Here is a 27,120-nt window from a genome sequence, read left to right as displayed (position 1 = left end):
AAAAGAATTTTTAAAATAATATGTGCAGATATTTAGAAATTATCACATTATATTAAGTAAAAATATTAGATTTGTATAACAAAAGCTGGATTTTTCTTTTGTATGATTATCAATAAATTTAAACAATAGAGTTTTATGTGAATTATGGCATTTCATAATAAGCTCTTCCAAATTCCTGAATATTCCAGTCTCTGCACGCTAAAGATAATTCTATTCTTCCGATTCTTTATTCCTTCATATGGATGACTTTTTATTATTAAATTCTAAAACTTTTTGCTTACAATGAAATTTACATATTGTTTAAAAATTTATTAATGCAATAATGATAATATTAAAATATTACCAGGATTGGAAATAAAAATATAACAAGACATATATTTAAAGTTCTCATGTAGTGATTGTGTACAAAAAGAGACATCTGCACGATTCTTCTAATCTGCTAATCTGCTAATCTGTTTTCTGCAAACTCCATCACCGCGAATTTAGTTAAGAGCAATTTCGTAGCGCGGTGAAAACTCTTCGATCCCTTTGCCGATGCTTTCAGTGATAATGGACGGTACCGGTGAATGCTTGCGCCGACACTGGTGGTTTTAGTCTGGTCTACAAACAGAACATACCCGACTTTCAACCTTACTTCGATTCTTACCTTTTCGTGGCCGGCAAGTCGATGACATTGTACAAGGGACGTGAGCTGAAGCCGGGGAAAGAAAGGAGGGCAAACATTTGCGGTCCCTGGAGGAAGCAGCAACGTGCAAGGATCGCCCCTCCCATATCCTATGCTCGAGAAAGCCGAACATCGACCTTATTGACCACTTGAATACAGCATGATGCACTGTGGTCAATTGACGTGACGTCCTTTTGGTCGGTAGCATGGGAGCAATCCGCAAATGTCAAGAGATCCCTTCGTATCTCTGAGGATACGAATCCAATTGCGGCAATCTTAAAGTTACTATCTAATTTAGAAGATATTGCCGCGTAAAATTTTATCTTCAGTACATTCATCTCCATTAATCTCGGATGAATTTGACACTAAAATTTAAACGATCGTGTTAATATTAACATAAAAAGACATTCAAGATGTGACGGGAGGTACGGGAGACTTCCGTTTCTGATTAATCGAGGACACTATCGCGCGATTGAACGCAGAATTTACGCGCCCGTATTTTTTCAAGGTAAATTTAGCGCGGCGCCGTAATTAACGAGCAAGAGATAGCGCGTGTAATTAATGTTGTCATTAGCGGCAGTGTCCTCTCGTCGGCGTTTCTTCTTTCTGCGTCCCCGAGGAAAATCAGGACGGCATGAAGATGTGCTATATATATACTTGCGCGCTCTATTAAATATTGCGAAACTTCCTCGAAATATAATGAGACGAACTTTTTTGCAATCGTGGCAACGCTTTTGAAAAAAAAATTTGTGACGTGATGTATAATCTTGTCAACAATATGATCTCTCACCTATATTTTTCAGGAGAATAGCACAAAAAATATTATTTATCTATGATATATTTAGCATATGAATATTATGACGTGAGAGAAATAAATAAAAAATACGAGAATTATGACTCGATATTATAAATTAATTAATTTTTTAGCAAATCAGTTTGGAAACAAAGTTGACGCTTTGACTACGAAATTCATACCAGTCAAGAACCAAGACGATCCAGATAAAGACAATTGTTTTATTGTGTGATATGTACATACAATAAATTTATTTACAAATAATACAATAAATTTTGACGTCGTAAGTTATTCGTTCTTGATGATATATGTTAACAAAATACTACGCTCTTACCGATTATTGTGCCGTGCTGATATTTGAAAACTGTTTGGTCACGGAAGTTTTTTTTCTCTCTTCTTTTAATGTGTAAATGGTAATGTTTTGTTTACCCTGCACAAATATTTATCCAAGAAACGACGTTAAATAGGCAAATCGCGATTCTCGGCGATCGCGCTCCTGCTTTTATCATGTGTGTCGGGGTGTGTTTCTGTACTTCTCGCCTTATAGAAATATTATATTAGCTATTACTAAAATTATAAAACAAATCGGCCGTGTCTTGCTGTACGACGAGCTTCCGTCCCCGTGGTGCATCGCGGCTGGATGTTCTTCTGCAACAGAAATTTTTATCGATTCGATGTGACAATCTCAGTGCAATCTCAGCATTGTGACTGAATGATAAATAGAGGATGCAGCATATGCGTGGCAGATAAGATATGTACAGACCTGTCATCATATTTATATCAATACTTGTTAGTTTTCAAATTATAGCTGCCAGACGGAAAGAGAAAATATGCATAAAATAAAAAAAAAATAATAAAAGCATTATATATTCGATTTTATTTGCATGTGCGGAATCCAGATAATGATTTGTTATCAATCTTATAATGTTACTATATAAAAAATTTAAATAGTTAACTTTCCCTTTCCTCTTTCTTTTTCTTATAGTGAAAACAGTAAACCGATCGAAAATCGACGTTCCTTACAAGTCGAAAACTAATAATGCATTGAATCAGTTAATTTAAACGATAAATTAAGTTGTAGCTATCAATGCAACATGAATTGAAGCGAGCTCTCTGTAAATTATATAGATGGCTTTTACTGAACAAATAAAATATTTATGTATTAACAAATTTTGGACATATCGTATATATAGTACATACATGTCGTATATATAGTATATATAGTTCTATTTTTAACGCAAAAATTTTTAAGGCAAATGTCAAAAAATATTTTGAAATGGAGTGCAATATTTGGTACTGAATTTTAAAAAGCATGTACGCAGCATATATAGTAACAATGTTGACGATGAATAATGCTGATATGTGTGATGACAATAACTATCATTTGTCATACGTTATATATCAATGGGCCATCCATCAACTGCTCTAAATGTAGTTAATGCTTCAAGTTTATAAGTAATATGCCCGTTCTTTGATTATGACATGCCAATCATTCGTCACGCATTGTGGAACAGATGAGATAATTAATATAAAGAAATAAATAAATAGAATGAATTATTTCAAAACGAAAGAACGTTTATAATTCTCATTTCTGAAACAATTAATTAATGCTTAATTTTTTCACATTACATCATAAATATTTCCTTATTTATCTGAAATTTTCTTAAATTATGTAATAAATTAGATCATGGAATAGAAGAGTAATATTTAGAGACGATAAAACAATTCGCTCAATTAACTTGTAAGCTTTACGTGAAGTCGCATCGTGCGCTTGATTGCATGCAGCGCAAGAGGCAAACTCGTAAATTCCATCCGCTTGAAAAATATATCAAGTTACGAGCAAAACGGGAAAGCCCTTTCTTTCAGAATAGACGAAACAATCTGCTTTCATTTGATTTTATTTCATTCGTAACTGGACGCGCTTGGAAATTGCGCGAAATTCCGCGCGAAAATCAGGCTTTAAATCGCTTTGTCATCGCGATTCGACGGCATCTCGCGATGAACGAATCGCGTTTGGTGAGAAAAACGGATTAAAAAAAAGAAAAACTAGATTTCGAAATCCACCGCATTTCGCAGCTTCATGTACGAGAGATTTACTTGCGGTGTTCCGCGTTCAAGCAATCGCCACAGCCATCGATTTCAGGCTTAACGCGCGACTTGCCAAGGTACATTCGAAGCTTGCAATATTTACAGAGAAGTCAATCAATGTTACTTCTCCGTAGCTCTTCACGCAACGGGCGCCATTTCTCTCAATTCGTTGTAATTGCAGTAAAGCCGCTTGGATCTCGAATTTTTTCCAATTTACCGGAAGCCCGCAAAATACTGGTCAGAAATTGGAAAAAAAAAATTTCCATCGACATGGAAAATTGAAAAAGAGTACGAAGAAAAATAGTTTACCATAAAATAGGGATTCACTGAAATATAATAATAGTTTTGTAATATACAATGTGCACATAAAAGGAATGTTTTAACATGATTGAGACACATATCGAAACATATACATTTCCCATATATGTTCCTTACGTATGCCTAAAATTATGTTTATAAAGCATTCCTCTTTCTATATGTCCTCTATTATATTCCCAAACAAACATACATAAATTTTAACTTTAACTCACCGTTAACAACGTGCACCTTTATACTACTGGGATTTGCGTTGCTCGGTTCACATTGATAGATCCCGGAGTCGCTCGGCACGGCTTTCTGGATCATTAAACGACTCGTTGTCTCCGGTCCTTTTTCCGTAACGAGACTGATACCACCGCGCGGCGAGTCGAAATTGATAACCTGAACAAAATTACGACATACTTGTATCTTTCAAAATTACGAAATTAATATATTTGAGATTAATTGAGGATCAAAACGCAGTGACACAAATACACAGGAGCTAATAACGAGACAGATATTAAATTTACATAATATTCGTAATAATAATAATATCATTCAATATGTAACATAATTATGTACTGAATCACCATTAGAAATGTAGCTTAAGTTTGGATAGAAACATAGATTAAGACTGGATAGTTTACATTATCTAAAACTTGATATAAATAAAAATATAATATTAGAAATAATTGCTTCTTTTAAAAATTAATGGTAATTAATTCTGTAGAAAATTAAATTCATAGCCATATTCTTTTCTTTATTATTCACATGTCGGAAATGAGATAGTATCTATCTGAATTTTAGTATTGTACGTTGTTTCTAAGCTCTGAGACAGGTTCTGAGATCTGGGACATTGTAGCTTCAGGCGAACTGGTAATAACAGAAATAAGAGCTAACTCTTCTTTTGATTCGTGTCGCCTAATATTGAACGTGTAGGCGCGGCGCCGTATGCGTCTCATCCGCAATCATTCTTTCAAAGAATCCGCGCCTGTTTCCTTACATTTCGCTGGAATCCCCGCTCTTACCGACAACGCAATGAAGCCTCTTTGGCGAAAGATAAAAGGCACCTTCCTCCGAGGTACAAGATAAAGAATAGTAGGGAACACATATATATGTTTCTTATGTATTCCCTTTGAGGATAGACAGGCGTAATGGTACGCCTTGCACAGAACGGAAAAATATCTACCGCGTTTCTTCTTTCGTTTCTAATTTTTTCTCTCTCTTTCTCTTCTTTTTTTTATCTGTTTTCCCCTTTTTTTTCTATAGAAAGCTAATTCGTTTTGTGCCCCTTCGTACGAGATGGTAGAATGGTTTCACTGTGTATCTTGTTTCGGAATAAATAATTATCCGTGAATCGAACGGATTAATCGGAAAATAATTTCGTTTCTTGGCTGCCGCGGGCGCGAGCGATCTTCTATTTCGCGTTTTACTTTGATCAACGTGCGCGATAGTGCCTTGCGAAAATTGCGTTACCTGCTGTTTCATTCTAGTAAAAGCACGATCGAGTGCTGCGCGTATCGATGGCGTACCAGTATATCGGCAATCAGCCGAGAAATTATTTTTTTTTTTTGTCGATCGGCTTATGAGAATTTTTAATCTGAGAGTCGTGCGTACACGTACGAGCGTCTCATTAATGCACGCAGAATCATCTCCGTTCGATCGATATCATATATGGAATTGCAAATATTGGTATTGCAAAGGGGAATTTATTATCACATCATTGTAATAAAAACACACGATGGACACCACAAATGTTACATTGAAAAATTATTTTAACGTGTTCGTCGATATTAAAGACTTTTGCGTTCTTTGTGTCTTGCTTTTATGATATAACTTTGGTTACATAAAATGATATTAAAAGCAAAATGCATTTCAGCATCGCGAAGAAAATACGCGTCAACACACTATATTAATCCTGCGCGTCTGTTGTCGCTCGTCACGATAAAAAGAGAATGACTAGCCGCGAGATAAATTACGGAAAATTAGAAAAGAAATGCCTAATGTTTGAAATTCTTTGAATACACTTGTATGAAAATCTTAAGACTAATTTTTGATTACATGAATGAATTCTATTAAGTTTACTTTAATTTATTTTGTACAGCACTTATATGTTCGTGTGTAACTCACGTAAAAGATAATCTTATATAAAAAATGAACGCAGAATTGAATTCTAATATTAGACTCTCAACTTTTCTTATGGGGATTTAAAAAAAAGTTCTATTCTAAAAATTTTATTACAATCGAGATTTTATTACAATTTCAGAACTCAGTATCGTTAAAATTTAGAAGCTTTCGCTTCTGAGAAAAAAATCTATCATTTTTCAGCGTTTTATTTGCGAGGGCAATACTCACGTCCGTGTTATGGCTCCAAGTCATCGTCGGTGGTGGCTCAGGAGCGTATTTTACGACACACGTCAGGTTGATGGTGCTGCCTTTATTGACGAAGAGATCCGGTGCTCCGTTTATAATGGTTACCGGCTCTAAAACAAGAAGAGTGGTCAGCTTGATCGTGCAGATGGATTGGTTAAATGACTGCAGCCCGGCGATGTAAATCTTGCCGTGTATTCGATATTTTTATCGCGCGACACACAGCACCAAGCCCATTCTACGTCGTAGGGCGAGCTTTCGGGTCAAGTCGTGTCGATAAGATCCTCTCTTTGCCTGTACGGCCTGTTTGAAGTATTACGAGGATCGTTAACGATATATCTTCAAGGATATATGACCTCACATACACGCTCCACTTAAATATAAATGCGCGTCGCATTTGTCTTTTCAGGCATTTACTTATGAGGCACTTCTTAAATAATGTATTTATATCATTATTATGATATATGATTATAATATATATTTGATACATATTATACTTTTTGAAATTTTTTAATTTCAAATTCAGAAATTTATAGAAGTGTTTAAAAGATAAAGTGTATATATATATATATACATATGACATTCCATCGAGTTTTCATTTATATCGAAAATTAAATATAGAAGATATGTACCATATACTTCATTGTTGTGTATAAAGAAAATAAAAAAAAGAAACATTACAAATTTCAATTAAATTCTTCTTGATATGTTACTTAAACAAGATTTGTATTGCATGCAAAGCCATTACAGAGAAACTTTGCACTTTCTTGAGTTCTCTAGCGGAGAACTTTCAAAGTTATATATTACATCGAGTGAAATGCTTTGAATCATACTCGTGACACTTTACTGAGAAATTTATATTGAAATTTATGTCCAAATAAATACGACTCTTTGAATGAAGTACGATTCTATCTAAGAGTTCTGTCAACAAACTGAGAACTTTATCTTGAAAGAGATTACAAATTCGCGATTTTCGCAGAGATAAGATCCTTAAAGAAATATAATATATTCACCAATCAAATTAGCCATTCTTTAGTTTTGATATTTCTATCTCGAAAATAGATTAATACAATTAATATTATAAAAAGTTTATTTGCTTACCGACTATCGTTAGATAAACAGGGTGGCCGATGGGCGGGGTCGTTGATATTTGGCACTCATAAATCCCGGAGTCCTTGCGCTGAGGATATCGTATCCTGAGGGTCCAATCTTCCGTATGAGGAGAATGTAGTGCCTCGAAACGTTGGTCGCTGGTATAGGTATAACGACCAACCGTTAGCAAATGTATATCTCGGTGCCTCACCCAGGAAACCTAACAAAAATTTTTCGTCATTTAATATACTGCCTAATGTTTTAATGATTCTTACGTATATACGTATAAAAATTATTAATAATTAACATTTTTTAATAATTAATTTCCTTATTGTTCATTATTAATAATAATGCACTAAAATTCGTTTTTATATAATTAATTAAATTGCAAAATTTTTAAGATATTAGCATATAGTGCGTGCTATTAATTATATATTATTTACATATTTATTTAAAAACATTATTTTTTTAATAGTTTTGTTAAGTAATTTTTATATTTAATATTTTTATATTTAATGTTCGAGTAATTTTTATATTTAATATTCTATCGTCGAAAACAGCACATTGTGCAGCGAATGAACTTTGTAGCCGACGCGCATATGATATTAAAAAAGCTTTTAAAAAACGCAATATTCTTAATGACAGTTTTTTAACATATTGTTGCAAACTTATGAGAAATGTATTTTCTGCGTTATTCAAAAATTGTATTTAGCTTGCATTAAATAATAAAAGTACTCATATATTCTATATTAATTCCTTTAATATTTTCATTGACAAGTTACACAATTTTTGCTGTTCCTACAGTATATTTATCTATCTTAGCATTGCCTACAGATTGCATAATACATCGTTTAATAAATAAATTAAAAGCTTATTTGTTTGTTTACTATTGTCTTGTATTTTTTGCTGTTACAACTGATAACACATTATAGACTAAAACAAATTAAATTTTTGCCAAAAATTTAATTTATTCTATGTTGCAAATAATAAATTTAATGCATGTAAGTTTTATTGAAGTTTTAGTACGCGCAGCAAAATACTATTTCCACCGCATCCGCACGTAGAAAACGTAGGCGAAACCAATAGATCGTTAATGCAATTTCATTGACTGCATTCTCTTGAGTAGCATTTACATTTGATTGACCCTAATTAACTCTGGAAATTGGCGACAACCGCACAACGACCGATATTCACGGCCTGAATGATTTTATTAGTTATTGATATTACATTGATTTAAAAAAAATTAATGAGATTTCAACGAGAGATTGAAATATAAGTTGGCTCAACAAAGTGTAATTTTATCAAATTGGAAATATACATAAATAATTTTGCTCATTGTGTATGCAATAAATTAATCGTTACGCACAAGCTCATCCATATTTATTATAGTTGTTTATTATAAATGTATTGTGTCTATTACTGCTTATTAATTTTTAATTTAGCAAGATTCTTAGAAATGTTTTTGAGGCATAGTGATATTATATTCCTGCGGAAAAGTAATGAATTTTGTTTTAAATTTCAACTTAACGATAGTGTGACTCATAAAGTACGTATCGAATAAACGCCAGCAGAGTAATTAACTTTTGTCCTTTAATTCTAAATGAAATTAACTCTGTCATCATGCCAGTGAAATCGATCGAGCTAACGAGGTGAGAGCCATCGAATCCTCATCTCGTTTCGCATATTTTATCTCTTACGGCTCGTGGAGAATAATGCTTTCACGGAATATATTTTTCGATGGCATTCATTTTAATTATGCTCAAGCGAAAATTTTTCAAGTCACCGTTCGATATAAGGGCACTTCAAAGTTCGTTAGAACATAATTAGGACGGATGGATCTAACAAATTTTGTCATGTTAAAAAAGTAATGTTTTTGATGTTATTTAAGCAAAAAAATAGATATAAAACACAATTAAAATCTCTTTTATGATTTTTTGTAATGTCGTTTCACACGAATATAAAGGTTTAATGCAATTTTCTCTTTTATTTTTATCGGAAAAGGAGAAAATACATTTACGTGATTACGCGAAACAGACTGAGGGGAGACAACGCGCTTTCCGGATCATTTTACGAAAGCTTCGATGTATTAACTGATCGCGGGTTGACGTCCTCTCAACGCGGGAGTGACGTCGCCATGAAGAGATTCGTTTTGTCCTGGCTCGTCCTGCATCCGGCACCTGCGCCAGCTGGAGCTCTCGAGATGACACGACCGTGTTATTGGCATTAGCGTTGCCGGCTGAAAGCCAAACAAAATCTATCCATCCCGACGAAACGACGAGGTCGATGTCGGCGATGAAGAACGGGACGAGGAAAACAGAGGCGTCGCAACTGTCGTGCTGCGCGCACTTAACACGCTACGCGAATGCAAAATCGGCTTTTGATAGTCCGCTATTGAAATCGATTCTGCAGACTCTGGCGCTGTGGGATTTTCAGTCGCAATTGTTTCATTGTATCTGGATTCGGCTGAATTCTCCGTCTTCATGCAGCTTTAAAGCGCGGCTTTGCAAAATGGAAGGATTACATTTTCTAACGGAGATGACGCAAATAAAATCTATCGCTGTAGACGAAATTGGAAACTACGGTTATCTCAAACAAAAATAAAAATTTATTTCAATCTGAAAAATATAGAATTAAATTGAAATAGGACTGTAATATTAAAATAGCAATGTACAAGCATAAATTAGAATATACATTAAACTGAAAGATGTATATTTATTTTAGAGAATATCTCGTCAAAAAATATAGCGGTCTATCCTACGCCAATATCGCGTTCAATTCACAACAACCTTTATATTAAAATAATAAAGCGTTTAAAAGTCGTGTAGTCGTTTGGATCATATTCCTAGATTTGTCTGTACAAGGCGATGCAGCTATAAACCATGATAGAAATTTTGCATTGTCCCATCTCAGCGTCGAATTTCGACACCTGCGCCAGTCCTCGCGTATTCGAGATGACGCGTATGTGTCATTGGCATTAACCTCAGCATTGTGTGTGGCGAAATTCAACCGCAATTTCTGCATGGCAATGGTGTATGATACTATGCGTGGCAATATCCTTCTGCGTCTCTCTGCATCCCTTATACGACTTTAAGATAAATTATGGGGAGCGAAAATGCAATCGTAGCGCAGTACCAGATCTTAACGTTACATATGAAAATTATATATTTTTAGAGAATCGCCGATTTTTCGTTTTTTTTTCACAGTTTTGGATATCAAATATACACATTTGCTAAATTTATAATGTTTAACAAATATATCAATCGTCTTGTTATAAATGAATAATTATTTATTGTATAATATGTACGTATATAATATATATTAATTTAATATTTTAATAACATATAATATTAATATTAATATTTTAATTATATAATATTAATAAAATTAATGAAACGTAACGGAACGTTTGACCCAAGGTATAAATGATTCACATACAATGTTAATTTGCAGAAAATTTTAAAGTCGATAATCACAGAACACTGTAAATTTACACAATCTTTTTATTTGATCGATCCTTTATTCATGAGCCTTCGTCAGTCGAAGAGAAGACTGTGATTGATCGACGCGTTCACGATATAAGAATACGTCGATTCTCGCACCTTCGAGAAAAAGACAACAGCAAGCGAACGCGCGCTACGCTTTCTAATAATCTTGAGTGCTTTGAAGCAGCAATCCGCTTGCAATGTACTAGCTTTTATTTTAGAAAACGGGTAAAAACTTTAGAACATACTGACAATAGTAATTTGAGTTAGCGCGGTTGGAAAGTGAATGGATGCAACAACGCGTATGTTGAGCGATAAAATTGCAGAGTAAATTTGTATAGCAATTTATGAAAATTTAGAAACCTAACTGTCAGAGGATCGCGCCGAATAATCTTCAGAACCATTTATTGATTTTTTTTCAAGCTGCTTATATTGCGTCGAATAAGCGCGTATTCCTCTAACAGGCACGTAAATTGTTGTCTGTTTATGTTTGTATTAGTGCGCTTTACTAGACAATATAATAATTATAATTATAGTTTCGCGCTCTGAAACATCACCATTTACCTCTCAGAATCGCGCGTGACGTATCGACATCGGCGACACCCCTCGTTATGGAAGCGCATCCGGTATACATTTTGTTCATACGATTTAATTTCGCGATCAGAGCCGTGCGTTGACAGCGTTCAATTATGTGTGGCTCGTGTAGGAAGGGAGGCTCTTATATAATGTTCGATTAATATTCATAAATCATCACAGGAATGGTGTGTAACATCGAAGCATGGAAAGCTGCAGTCACGATTATGCGCTTCGTTTATAAAGATTTTATATTACTCATCAAATCTGTTAATCAACGTTCCATTGTGAATGTTTAAGCCGCATGTTTTCGAAACATTGAACGCGATAGCAAGCCGTTTTCATGTTTGCGCAGCGAATAGACTGCGTGATCACTAATTATTATCGGAAGGCCACGAAATTGATATTTGAAAATGCAAAAGATAATTACGGTCTCTCAATAATTGCCTATATTATTATTGTTCAAAATCGATAGGTTTATCTACAATGCAGACCATACTGTAGCATAACACATAAGAACTGGCTGGAATATTGTTCCATTTCTATTAATATTAAATGAATGTAAAATATTATAATGTTAAAAATTAAAATAAATTAAATATAGTTATTCTTGCCATTATTCTTGTTATTATTCTCTCTTTCTTTTTTCTTAAAATTGATCTGTCTTTGAAAAACGCATTTGACAAAAGAGAAAAAAAATGCAAAAAAGAGGCTCAAAAAAGCATCTGTTTTAACAAAATCTTTAGAAATCTTTTAGAATTTTTTTTTAAGAATTAATTATTTGCATTTATTATATTTCATCGAGGTAATAAAAATTATCATACGACTCTATGGCGATATTGATTCGCTTTTCGAAAGGAAGGTAAGCCGAATTCAAACTAACTTCAACAGATTACAGCATCCACATATCTGCTAATGAAGATGGCTATTATCATTCGCGATGTTTTTACAGCGGCTTCTTAGCCGGCTCAGGTAAATAGCCGGTAATTATGCATCTTCGCGTTTACGTAAGCGGCGGCGCTTGATCTTCCAGAACAAGCGTACGATAGCAACATCATATATCATAACAGATCCAACGATATCACGTCAACAAAGTAAGCTCGAAAGGACGGATTAAGCGCGCATCACGAACATAGAATGTAACGGGGCTCGTGTAAGCTCGAATGACGAATGTTCCGACGTACTTGCACTTTCCTATCGGGAATGAACACACTTTGACCTCAATTCTGCGCTGATAAACGAAAAAAAAAGAACTGCAACTCGCGATTCATCGAACGAGGCAATGAAATGAGCATGATATCTACTGTAATTGCGATATCAGACGATATCCTTAAACAGAAGCAGTGGAGAAACAACAAATAATATAAATAATTGTTAAATGGAATACGCGAACGGCAGTTTACACTTGAAAAATGATTTAATAATATAATTGAAGAATACGAGAGCTTTCCAAAACGGTGCAATTTGTAAATGCGCTATACAAACGTCAAAAAAAAAAAAAAATACTTCCGTTTGCTACATGAGAAGAGCGGTTAATAATGTAGGAACATAAACGCTAACACGCTTGCCTTTTTCATGAGACGCCGGCACTGTGCTCGATGAAGGAACAGTAATGTTTATTTAATAACCCCATCTACATTGGACGAACTACGCCACGGACTTCATATAAGAAGAGCATTTTTATATTTCATAAGCGAAACGCGTGTTTTGTAAAAATGCACTTGTTTGAGTTGCATGCGCGTGATTATTACATCATTAGAATTAGATTAAATATAACGATAGATATGGCGATTGAATATCGTTAGAAATAATCCAATAATATAATTTTTATATTTATATATAAACGTTCATGATCGATTTCAGCAAGTAGTTGAATGCTATCAAATCTTTTACTAAAACCAGATCAATGTATTTATAATTTATTACGATTTTCATCATCTTCTATTTCCAACATTAAAATCGTTTCTTGTATATTTAATAAATTTAAGACTTCTCTCTCTTTTTTGTGCGCGTTTTAAAGTGAAAGTGTCACGTTTTTTTTACTTACACCTTCGTATTCCGATCGAAATGCAATTTAACTTTCCATCGGCTATCGATCGATTAAAAAATCGCTTAACAAGTCTCTGGGTGACGAGAGACGAGCGAGTGAGCGGGCGAATCTGGGAACGTGACGCGCCGTTAAAGTATCCTCTACGATCGCGAAGGAAGGATCGCAAGGTCGTTCGTGCGGCCCTACCCTTAAATTATTCAACAGCTACCGAGTGGAGTAGCTGGCTAGCGCGCTGTCCGCTTCGAGCTAAGATATAGCGCTTCTGGTCACGAAGCAGACGATGGATTTTCCGATGGCTTACCGTTCGATTGCCCAAGTTCTTCACCTTGCACACGAGATGCACCGTCTTCCCCACCAGCCCGGTGAAGTTTGATTGCATAGAGGTGTCGAAGTGGGGCCCGGTGCCCGGCGTCGGCCATTCCTCTAGGAAATCGGTTCGAAAGTTCCTTAAGCATGACGCTATACCACCTGAAAATAGAAATGTTTCTCGTGATTACGTGATTAATCTGTCGGAAACAGCTCATTTTTATAATAAAAAATTTTTCCTCACTCGATTTAAAATCAATTACGTAGAATTACACAAGTATATTTAATCAATGTCTTCAAGAAAGAATATACTTTAAACGAATCAATCAATATTTTATGACATTATCTACATCTTTTAATCTATAGTTCAATAATAAGAATAGCGTTAATGTCATGGATGTTTGATCCTCTTTTCAACGCCATTAAGCTAAGTTACGACCGGCAACGGACTAATTGAATGTCCCGTAACTTTTTATAACACGCTCGTGGATGTTCCATAAGGATAGTTCGAAAGCCAGCGCCCATGGGACTTTCCGAGTATCCGCCAACTTTCGGCGGATTTACGATGCATCTCTACGAGGCCACTTGACTCTCGAAACGTCAGGTGGAAGCTCGGGCATCAGACCGTTAACGGCGCGTCACGTTGAAGATCGTATGTAACATGAACGTCACGGATTGTCGCGTCACGTCAGTCGCGCATGTAAAAGTTGCGTGGCAGTACGTGAACGGACCCATTTAAATACATCACATTATATCTTGACGTGACGGTAACGTTCCTTTTCGTGACGGCTGTGCGACGTTAAAGCCGGATTTCCTCTGAAATCCGCGCGGTATCGTGTACACGTATACTGTGCGTGCATTTTCTAGTTGCTAAGCATATCACGCGTACTATTTGAAAGATATTTCTCTCCCGCGGATCTTTTGTCAATGCTACGCAAAATGTACGGAAAGATTATTTTATTGAAGATTCAGAATTATTCTATTTAAATTGGTTTAGTCAACAAGCTGCCAATAATAGCTATACGATATCTCTCCTTTATGCTTTTATCACATTATATATTGCAGATTGAAACATCGATGGTAATATCAATATTTTACGCAAATATTCAACATACAAAATTTATTAAATTCGCGACTAAATATACATCTAAAATTTGCAATATTTGGAAAATATTCATGTTTTTTTTTTCTATATTAATTTACGTAATATCTCTTTCTCGAGAAGACTGCATTTTTGTATTTTTACTAGAAAAAACAAATGTACGAGGAAAAATATAAACTGACGATGCGGAAATTTGGTTAAAAATGAAAAACTCGAAAAGAGTTGTAAAAGTAGTCCTAGTTCCAACCAACTTTGTTTTCAGTCACTTGGGATTTCGTTAACTCTAGCAACGAGTGCGCCTTTGATTAACTACAATTTTTGACGCAAAGTCGTTTTACTACGATATATAAATTGACAAACGTCATTTACAAAATAACGAATGCGAAAATAACGAGTTTCCGCACTGGTCCAGCTCCGCACTGCTGTTTTTTTTTTGCTTAAAAATCTTTGCAGTTGGAAAAAACCCATCATTAACAGTAACATGTAACATATAATTCTGTCGCTTCAATTTAAATATTGGGTTAAATATTTTGATTGAATATAAATTTTTTCGCGTTATACAATATTATCAAATTATCGACAATGTTTCTTTAACCGAATACAAATCTTTTTGTTAAATTTTTATCAGCGTTATTATTCCATAGTTTTGAAACGGCATGTTATATAGTTGCGTGCAAGTGCATATATGTGTGTATGTGTGAAACGTATAGTTATGATTATTAAATAAAATTTAATTAATTATTTTTCTATCTCTGTAATAAATGCATTCCAAATGTGCTTCATTCAGTGAAATGTTTATGCCGCAGCTTTTTGAATAAACAAGCATTTGCATATTTACATTGCATTACATTATACCGGAAACATATTTTTTCAGGGAAAAATATAAAAGAAGACGTGAATCTGAATCTCTGGCATAATTTAACATATTAAATATTGATGTCATTCAGCGGAATTTTAAGATAAATCTAGAAATTGTTTTCCGACACATATTAATAATAATAATACCTTCTTTCTCATCTTATATAATTACATTCGAATTCGTGATTCTCGATTAAGACGCGGAATTATACAACTGCAATAGCTCAGATATCCGTGATGCACGCACGAACTATCACCAACTCTGAATTGCACTTCCGGATCAGCCGCGTGTGCGGCAAGCACTTTCTCAGTTGCGAATTATATTTCGTCAAGTGCTTCACAAAACTAGACAGCCGTGCGCCGCGAATTTCCGACTCTGCGATGCTTAGGACGAGTTGGCGATTAGTACGGAATTGCGTGCACTCTTGCTCGTTTGCAGACTTGATTTCAACCGGGATAGAGACACTTGCTCTATTTCCTCATCGTTCTTTGTTAGCGATGATATCTCAAAAATTCTTCATTTATCGTAATTTAATCAAAGAAGTTGTACGCGTTAAGCTGCATAGTAAAGTAAGTATTTTTAAAGAATAAAAAAATATATTTACTGAGATGAATAAATATAAAGAATACAAAAGTAGAATAGGATAAAACAATTATTTTTTGCTTGATTTTGATTACAATTAATGCTGATTCTCTTCTTCCCTTGAGATATTTCCTTTTATTTTAAAATTGCATTTGCGTGAGAAAACTAGCGCATTTTTCACGTTTTTAACATCACCGCAAGACAACGGATAATCCATGGACTTCAACGGGAGAATAGCTGCCGGGCTCGTAAGCGCTACAAAGTTTAAAAGCGACGTCGATGTGCACGTAATATCAAACTTCATCGATGGCGGGATTAAGCATAATCGCCGCCGGCATACTCTGTTATTCTTTGTTCAATTTTGTTGAACTTTTCGAAATACACTGGCCGCGACGTATATACCGTCACGATAACGTAAAGCTTGTAAGCGAATTTTTCGGCGCTTAACATTGTCGCGCGAGCGTATTGTCATAAAATAATACCCTTGTCATAAAATAATATCTTTCGAAACTTGCCGCTGTTATAAGCACTTCCGTGACGTTAAGGTACTACCTAGATTCACGAGCCCCGTTCGCTCGCGAGACTGCCACTCATTGAGTACGTTTCCGTGGTTTCTCGCTGATGGAAGGCGGTTTCTTCGAACGTGTTCGATGCAGGCGAACATACACTTCATTCGTTCTTCGTTCGCGAAATTAATTTTCTTACCTAAATTCTTTCGCGGAAACTTTGCCACGCGAGAAAAGTTTGCCTGCGTACTTTCATCAAAATTTCCAAGCAAGAAATACACACAAATTGAAATGACGATATTTATTTCCGTGTCGATGTATTTAATTAGGACTAAAAATTTAATTAAAACATAAATTATGTAGCTACAAACATATTTATTGTAGCGACTGTCTGTGTATATATGCATCTAAAAAATATGCTTTTTTTTTATAAATCATATACACATTTTTGTATTTATTTTTCCTTAAGTATTTGTGTAGAGAGATCTGTGTATCAAGATGCTAATAAATAAAGTAAATTGCGCACATTACATTGTTTAGAATAATTGTTATGAATTAATTTTATGCCATCGCTATTGCGTTTTGCATTCAAAATGGAATGTTCAAATATGCATACGCATATATTTTCGCGTCGATGGACACACAAAAGAAAAATGTTCAATTATTAATAACTTTGTTTTATATGCAAATTAGATTACACGGATGTAAAAGTTGTTGATAACAACTAGTCACGAGATTTTATATTTTATATTTTACGATAAAATATGCAGAGCCATTTCTCGTATGACAAAACACATACATTTCATCTTTCAGCTATGATTGTTATAATAATTAATGCGAAAGAGCAGGTATTATTGATGATTTAAGTGCACTTTCTCACGACGCATGAAAAGCGGTCGGATTAAAATCTTCTTAGCAGGGAATTACGTTGTTGACGCAATGGGCTTGCTATTGATTCGAACGACCGTCGGTGAGTCGAGTTTTATGGTCCTTTTAGCCGGGAGGGAGCTAAAACAAGTTCACCCCTGATTATCGGATCGACCGGGAGACGGTTTTGTTATACCAGAAATTAATTTTGTCACGAAAGGTGCGAGCATGGATTTTCTCTTTGTTATGTCTCGATAGTTTTGGAAAAGTCACTTTATAATATCTCTTTATTAAAATTTTAATTAACGATTTGATTTTACATCGCAATTTGTCGTCCGTGATTTCACTAGGAAAATACTTCAGTGATATTTTCTTTTATCCGAATTTTGCGCTACTGATAAATCGTTTTAACTTTTTTAGATAAAGTTGGTTAATCTTCAAACATTCGCATTTTTCCAATCTTTGTGCGATTAATCTTTCAAATCTCTCTTCTTATCATCTGCATACAATCAACTATCTTTTCGGTGTCACTTCTTGTCTGTCAAATACACTAGGTAAACTCAGAAATCTATCTGATCGGTTCTCAAGATAAATATGGGAGTTGAGGATAAAGATGCGTTTGCGGGACAAGCTTATCATAGGCAACGAATTACCCATGATCCTTCGCCGGAAATTAATTTCGCGCTCGAATCCACAGGAACGATTTTTGCGCGGATTCAATCATCTGCCCGTCGCGCGCATCATCGTCGTCTTCTCAATCTCCCTTGATAGAATTTTGGACGAAATCGTTTTGATACTTCGAAGAGAAGCATATCACCGCAAGCTGATCAATCCCAAAATTGGAATCACTTCAAGTTTCCAACTAATAGAGGAGAAGATAGGAATGTGGGGCGCCCGTGTACGGCGATAGATCTATTAGTGACTTTCCCTTTTTTTTCGGCCACACAGATATTAGATCGATGCTGTTCCCAGCTTGTGTGGAAATTGTAGGACAGCTGCTCGGACCCAATGAGAATAGGGTCGAGTGTGCGGACAGCTTTACACGACCGTTATAATTATTTCAGACCTTAACCTTCCGCGAGGAGGACTCGACGGTCGCCACTATCACGGCTCATTCGTCAAGCCAGAGATAGATTTTTTCGGACATTGAAGGACAGTGGCTGGTTTGGTCAGCCGGCCGCAAAATTCTATTTCCTGTCGACCATCATTTCACCCTTTTCTCTCCCCTGCAACCGGCTTTCCTCTCGTGACCGGATAAGCCAACTTTGTTTCCTGGCACTCGAATCCCCTATTCAACGTACTTTTTTTTCTTTTTCTTTTTTCAATGAATAACGTAAACCTCTGCGATTGCGTTTCGATAGCTAAAGAAGGGTATAAACAGAGCACAAAAGTAGCCACTCTGCGATTGCAAGAACTTTTATACCGAATATGTACATAGCATTGATGTTATCAAAAATATTTAAAAAATGAATGATAATATAAATAAGAAGATTAATTTGTCTGTTGATTTGTTTCACTGAGCTGTGTAATTTATTTAAAGATTTATTTTTATATAATATATTTGTGTATATATATATATATATTTTCTTAATTGTAAAAAATAAAGCTACACATTAATATGTATATTAAAAAATAGTAATATACAATTATTACTTATTTTGTTGTTATTTTATTTAAATTAGTTTTAATTATAACATAAAAATTGTTAAATATTAGCATGAAAATGTAGTTTGGTAAATGCAAAGAAAACCTTTTCACATTGTAAATTACACTGCAGTAAAATGTCATATCATAAAGTTAACACAATCATTGTTAACTTTATTTAATTTCGTAGATCTCAAAGCGTAACTGCATACCAACAAACTTTTGCAATTAGAAAATATTCGCTAAATAGTCTGCAGCTGCAAAAGAAGTTTTATAAATCGTCCAGTAATTTCGTATTTCAGTTTATTATGTTTTTGATGAATCTTTCTCGCTGAGACTTGTGTTCTTGTATTTATTTTGAAATTCATTATATAGACTTACAGTGCTTCAGTTTGTTTCTTTATGTCAATTTTTCTCGATTGAATCTTCGAGCTTTAATGAATTATTTGTAAATTCATTTATATTTTTCCATATATCTACATATCTAATTCTTCAGTTTATATATCTATTTACTTGTTTATCCATTTACTTGATGTACTACTTTTACTCCTTTGGAAGTTAGTAGACTTTTCGTCTTCCATCGAGCGCAAGCTATATATCCGGGACTCTCGAGATAGGAAGAAGATAGGGCGTAAATAACTATCGTGAGAACTTCTCATGTCGCTTTTACTCCTGGCTATAATATATTTTACAAGATAGAAATATGAAGGTAGAAGTAGCGTTCACTTATGTGAGCTCGTTAGAAATTTGTCATCCGGCAGCTGTCAGTGTCGTCGCTAATTTTAAATCAATGAATCAAAAACAAGGCAAACAAATCTCGTCCTACTTTCTTCTTAATTATTTCCTGTTTAATTCTTTTATTGATCCTTTTAATTATTTGTCTTGTAAATAATTTTGCGAGTAATCTATACAATGTGACACATATATTGTTGATATCTCTGTTAAACAATTGCGTTAATCGCGTTGACAAATATATATCTTGATGTCATTTCATTAGCATAATTGTCAGCCATTAATAAAGAAGTTTTAGATCAACGAGTACGGGAAAAGAAGTGTAGAAGCTTGACTCCATAAAAATCCTGTAAATTTTACGAGGCCAATGACTGCGTAAACGCATCGTACACTGACACATAGGGTTTATACAGCGAACTCGTTTCTACGCGAATGAGAACGAGCAGCGAACATATGTCGAGAAGTATCCATAAACATTGGCTTCGTCGTTGCGATAATCCGCGGTTACAGCGACGTTCCGGTAATATGGTTCGTTAAATTTTAATACAGCCGATATGTCTGCACATCGTGTGATATTCTTTCTTCCGTTAATAACGACGCGCTACATTGACGTAAATCATGAATCAAAGAGTGCTGCGAGGGGCTGTTAATGAGTCGTTAGATAATAAATGTCTGAAACATGATGAACGGGTGTGTATGGACGATATGTTTCTTCGTCGAAACTCGAAAAGCGAATCAATTATACCGGGTCAAATTGAGAAAAAGATAAATTATTAAATTAAACTTATATTATTCATGAATTGTCGGCGCCGCGATTCAAAATATTAATTTATTTTGTCGTTTAATTTTGAAGAAAATTAGAAGCGCATGTTTCTCGTCACGCTGCAAATTATTCTTTTTTCAGTGCGGTAATATAAATTGCGCTATGTTCCGGCGCGGTTGAATTAAAACTACATCTTTTGGCCGGCTGCGACGGAGTAGTTAACTGAAATTTGAATTTTAACGGGAGACTATGCCGCGATACGCGATTCATCGCCGTCGTTGTTTTTAATTACTCCATCACGTGTGAAAATGGATGAATGGATGTGCGGCCGAGGATGGAAAAAATCACGATGGAAAGTTCATAGAGCGCGATGTCATTAAACATGGTTATATACTGTCATGTTTTTTCCCTCTTTGCCGAACGCTTATAATTGAGCTGTACGATAATGTCGTGTTTGCGACATGCAAGAAAATTGCCGTGAATTTTCTCAGTTGGTTTCGTTCGAGAAACGTTCAAGAAACTCGAGCACGAATTCAGCGGCGAATAGGGACGGAAATTACATCTACGTTAATCCGCGTGTAATTCTGTAATTCCGTCTTGCCGAAACTTTACCGATGAATCTGGTCCTTGAACGATCCGATAAATCTCAATGCAAGCCTTATCTCGACTACACAATACGACCTTTTGAATCGACTCATAATTGCTGCTATAAACTTTGTTTGTAATTTTTTTTTTAATTTTTTTATAACGCTAATATACATAGATGGCTTTTTTAATGCGAAACTACAGCGATAATTTAATATTTATAATTTAATAATTTTTATATTTTAAATGTTACTTTATACTGTTATTCAAATGTTAGCGATACTTTAATATATATGTATGTGCGTGACACAATCAAAACTGTGGCAGATCGATTAAAGTATGCATGCATTTATTGTAAAGTCGATGCTCTTTTCACTTTACACACAATCCTGGCAAGATGTTCACTATTTTACACGTATTCGAATGAGATTTAAATTAAAGGTTTGTCGTGAAATCTCGACACAGAGAACGTGTATTGTCATATTAAATTTCATGAAACTGAAAATAGCTTGAACAATTATGCATGCGCATGCTTACTAAAAATTTTATTCAAATTTTTATCAACTTTGCATTTATTCGATAATCGTTTTTTTTTTTTTTTTGCACCACCATCTCGAGGATATCTGATTATAGTTATAGAATATGAAGTATGCAGAATCCGTTGTTTTTTTTTAAAGTACTTTTTTATTACTAGCGTACAGGTCGTGAACTTTGTGAAATCATGCCTCGTGTATTTTCACGAGAAAGTTTGAGATATCTACGTCGTTTGCGCCGAGTGCCAAGTATTGGCGTATTTCCGAGAGAATTCTCAGTCCTCCTGTTTCTAGCAAAACGTGCGGACACGTGTGCTCAAAGCGTTATGGAATGTTAAAAATAAAAGATACTACACAAGTTCTTTTCTCGAAAGAAAGACATGAATGATGTCACAAGAAACTCACAGAACACTTAAAGACAAATAGTAAATTAAAACGGTAAAAAAATAAAAATTATTATACAGATTAAAAAATATATATATACATACATACATATATATATATATATATATATATATATATATATATATATATATTTATTCTATATATTTTGTATTATTTTATAGAGTAAAAATTATTATATAGATTAAATATATATATATATATATATATATATATATATATATATATATTTAATCTATATAATAATTTTCACTCTATAAAAAATAATACAAAATATATAGAATAAATCTTTTTCTATGTATAAAAATAATTTGCGACAATTACGAGCACATTTATTAAAATGTTAATTTTTATATCAAAGAAAGTACACGCCAGACAATTTGCTACAATTGTCTATATCTTTTTCTTTACAATTATACATTTTTATTTCTTATGCAAATTAATTCAACTTTTGTTATTCCAAATATAAAAAAAAATCTGTTATTATATCGACATAAAATTCTGTTCAAATTCTGCTGAAACTGATTAAAACATGTAGAACTCATTAGAATGTTGCATATTGCATGATAGTTTTATGTTTTATTCCTCAATTTTGTAAATATTCAGCAGGATTCGTAATGCTTTTAGATAGATGCAAATAATATTTGATAACTGTATGTGTATTTCAAGTATATACTCTCCTGAAATTCACCATCATAATCTCTTCTCGAATTTTTCACGAAAATTCGCATTAAAAGTAGTCAACGTATATCATTATGTATGTAAATACAGATTGTTGTATGTAGACACACATCGCAGTCATCAACAAACCCTTGCTTTTGCATAGATGACCTGACTGCATTAAGTCACGAAACATTAATAGGGACGTACGTGCATGAGACTTGAACCTAACAACGTACAGGCGCTAAAGCCACATAATATACCGCTATTATTAAGTGCCTCAATAATTGTGTGTGCAATTAATGCGAATGCATCGAACATTTGCGTCATAGTTCGAAAATCGTGATCTGTTTGATATAGTGTTTATATAGTGGTTGTTATAAACCTTGGTTTTTTTTTATACATTTAAATACACAATACAAATACAAATTTAAATTGATACGTTTAAACATGATTGAAATATGTTATTACATACATATGTATATGACATATTTCAATTGTATTTAATATAAATTTATATGTATGTATGTATATATTATAAAATTAATTACACAATCCTTAATGCTCATAATATTTGATTTTAACCGGGATATACAAATAGAGATTCTAAATAAACAAATCATAGCAATTATGTATAGCATAAAACTATATTCCATTATGAATTTGTAAATTTCTAAAATATTTATTTTTCATAACTTATAATTACTTGGGCTTTTAACTATTTGCTATAATTTTAACATAATATATAGTGTACTCACCAAAACAAATTATAAAACAGACAAATGTGGGAAGAGAAGTAGACATCGCTTTTCCCCGGCGTGGTTCATTCACATACTGATATACTATCTCAGACGCATTTCACTCGTTTTTAAAAGACGCTAATCGACGACGAAAACAGTTTCATTGACACATCACTGACACATTATCCACGTTTCGTAATGACTGTGGCATTCCCGATCGGAACGGATAGAAGCACTTTGTACCAGCATAGATACATGCACAGCCACTCGCGCGCAAATGGATGTCGCGTAATTTCGCTTTATTATACTTTGAACAGAGCTTTTTAATTAGTCCTCCCTCGCCGATAAAATCTCATTAAATCGAACAATGATCACCGTTTAATAATTCGCTCACTAGCACAGATTGATTCCACGACGATACCACATTCTTCCAATTACAGAGCTGATAATGGCGTAATGAGGAAATGTATCGTAGTTTCGCGAATCACGTATATCGCGCTAACAATCACATCGGCTAAACCGGAAAATCCGAATTTAACTAATTAACCTGGCTTTTAATTTTGTTATATTATTTCACGTGCACATCCCTGTCGAGAAATTGTTATTGACTGACTGATCATCCGCATGGAACAGTTTGTTTTTCACATCGCGGTGTCCTGAGGTCAGTCGCATCAACTTTAACCGCGTTATCGGCCGCGTGTTATCGGCCTTACTGCATTTAGATGATCTCCATATCACCGTTATCACTCACTTTTTCCACGCAGATTATTCGATCCATATTGATCGATATGGGGACTATCCCGTCCGTCATTAAGCGACGTCTCCGTGCTTCTCGCTACATCGACATCCATAAGACCGCCCGCGATGCATTAGGTTGACGTTATCAATGCAATCCACACAACGTGTCGGACGTTCCATCGATCATCCACCGCGGTTATTTTCCCCAAGTGCGCGGTACCATCGCATTTTTTTGACCTCGTAATTTCTGCCTCTCAAAGAATCGACTTCGAATATGTTTCGATGGTAGCCGCAAACGAGAAACTCGAGCAAACTTTGCTTCCCTTTTCTTTTATTCCTTTTATAGGCGTTGCATCGACGATCGGGTCTATATACAAGCCGTTCGTTTTCACGACTGCAATTTCGCGCCGCGCAAAACGTTTTCTTTCGTCGGCGCGTCGACGAGAGAGAAAGAAAGAATCCACCGTAGGTTTTTACTGCTCTTTCAATTCTGCATCGATGCCGGCATCGCGACCGAGATAAACAAGCTTCGCTTGCACAACGGTAACGTTGTAGCACCCGTGGGACGAGTTTTACGAGCGGCTTTTAACTTTAACATCTCCCTATCGGCCGTCGCCGCACAACTCTCAGCCGCGCTAGATATGCTTTTCTCTACTGCGCCTTCCTCTCGCTGCCTGTTTCTCCTTCCGTAAACGTCCTTATGCACGAATTTTATGGATGTCACCGGTAATTAAATGTAGATTTCCAAGAGACAGTCTTTAAATGTTCAAGGGCCCTTTCAGCTGCTTCACGCAGAATTTGTTCTCAGCAAGACGAAGCGTTGCGGGACGGAATTTGCGATGAAATTTGCATGCAATCGATAATCTATCTTCTTTTTTTTTTCTATATAATGGTCTACGAATTCTTTCTCTTTCTTTTTGGCAAACTTTATTATAATTTTCCAAGTGGGCAGTGATGGATTTATTGCTGGACAGCTATTGAACCATAATATTTTTGCGATAACGAAAGATTCGTTCCAAATTTTGTAAATTTTTAGAATGTCCGATGATGCTCTGGCATACTTTGCGTTCTCAAATATTATCAATTTTGACTAAAGGATACACGAATGGTTGAACGATCTTCTGAGTTGATCATCCACTTGACATTGTCATCGCTTTATAGACACTGCTTCACTATACTATCACATCATCGCGGAATCGTGGACCATAGGAGAACGTGCCAAGGATACTCCTGCACTCTCTCGTGTCGCTTTTTTCCAGAGTACGCAAACGACGGGAGGACGTCTGCGGGAACGTTCGAATGAAGTGACGTTGAAGAAAACGTTCCGGAACAGGGTCGTACGTACCAATTCCGTCAACTCCGGAGAGCAGCGCAAGGACGGAATTTGCGAGGCTGCGGTTTCATGTCGTCGCTGTGCGTTTTCGCGCACTCCTTCGTCGCGAAAAAGAGTTGGTGGATGAGAAAAAGTGTTTCGGGAGAGCGAGCGGGCCCCTGTCGCGCGAACGTCACCCCCTTAACACCACCGCCAACCACCGGGAACGCGACGCGCGCGACGCAACGGGGAGAAGGTCGCGGCTCTTTCGAAACGGCGATGCTCCCGCGTCGAGGATAGCCGAGGGACTACATTGCGCGAGCGCCACTCGGGCGTCGAGCACGCAGCCGCCCCGTACAGCCCGTGGATCTGCGCCTGTGTGTGGCCTGCGGTCGTTAGTATGAGTAGTCGTACGTGTGTCCGCGCCTGTGCGCGCGCGAGTTCCTCCCATATCCCTCGGTTGTATATATCAGAGCGTTCTCCCACCCCCGCGGGAGCCGCCACCCTTTTACCCTGTCGCCTATCTAGCGCGCATCCCCCTTTCCTTTTTCTTCTTCTTCTTCTTCTTATTCTTCTTCTGCACTCCGTTCCTCTTCTGCTTGTTTCCTCGCCGACTTCTTCCTCGCTTCTACCCCTATCTCATCCTCCTTTTTTCCTCTTCTTCTCGTCGGCGCCGGGGAAAATCGTAGCTCCGGGTCCGATAAGGACGCGAAAAAGCGCGAATCCGGTTATAACTTATGGCCGAGATAATTAAAAGGAGTTACAGAACGATAATGGAGTGCCGGCCCTGTCATCTTCTTACGCGACCTGCGAGCACCGGCGAAAGCTGATCGTCTATCCGTGCTGACTGGTGGTCGCTGAGGGTCACTCGTTTCTCGGAGCAGAGTGGCGAGTTTCAATGCAAACTTCCTGACCATTTTCCCTGGCGCACATCTGCGATTCCGAAAATATATTGTCATTGCGCAGCCATTCGACGAGCAGGCCACATAATGTAGAAAAATAAAAAAACATATCGCATGTATTTGACAATGATGAAAAAAATTAAATTGCTATCATTGTATATAAAGTACGTAAGTATCTCTCTTTTGTATTCAGATTCGCATCCATTTTTCTTCTCATCTTTTTATTATTTTTCATCGTTTTGTATTTTTTCTATGTATGCGACGATCGTTTTCAATTGTCCCGCCTTTACATGACTTTGTAGCAATTTTAAATAAAGAAATAGAATAGGAGTATTCCTACTCCGAACGTCACATTGAAGAGACGGGCAGAAGGCGGAACGGAATTATCGTGTTAAGGACTCGACGCGATCTGTTCAGTCGTGTTCGGCGTACCGACTGCAGTCACGTGTCACCGACTACTTCGGAAATCCACTGCGGA

General features: G+C 35.6%; 1 protein-coding gene across 1 annotated transcript; it reads right to left on the bottom strand.

The window, feature by feature from the left end:
- Positions 1-1,664: 1,664 nt before the first annotated feature.
- LOC126851053 (zwei Ig domain protein zig-8) lies at positions 1,665-26,021 on the bottom strand. Its single transcript, XM_050594628.1, has 6 exons — positions 23,709-26,021; positions 13,711-13,877; positions 7,314-7,524; positions 6,198-6,325; positions 4,076-4,244; positions 1,665-2,105 (listed from the first exon to the last, which is right to left on the bottom strand). The coding sequence occupies exons 1-6, from the start codon at positions 23,752-23,754 to the stop codon at positions 1,999-2,001; spliced, it is 828 nt and encodes a 275-aa protein (XP_050450585.1). The 5' UTR covers positions 23,755-26,021; the 3' UTR covers positions 1,665-1,998.
- Between the last annotated feature and the right edge of the window lie 1,099 nt (positions 26,022-27,120).

This window comes from Cataglyphis hispanica, chromosome 1 (genome assembly GCF_021464435.1).
Source record: "Cataglyphis hispanica isolate Lineage 1 chromosome 1, ULB_Chis1_1.0, whole genome shotgun sequence".
In the NCBI taxonomy this organism is placed as follows: Eukaryota; Metazoa; Arthropoda; class Insecta; order Hymenoptera; family Formicidae; genus Cataglyphis; species Cataglyphis hispanica.
This window is presented reverse-complemented; position numbering and strand designations above follow the sequence as displayed.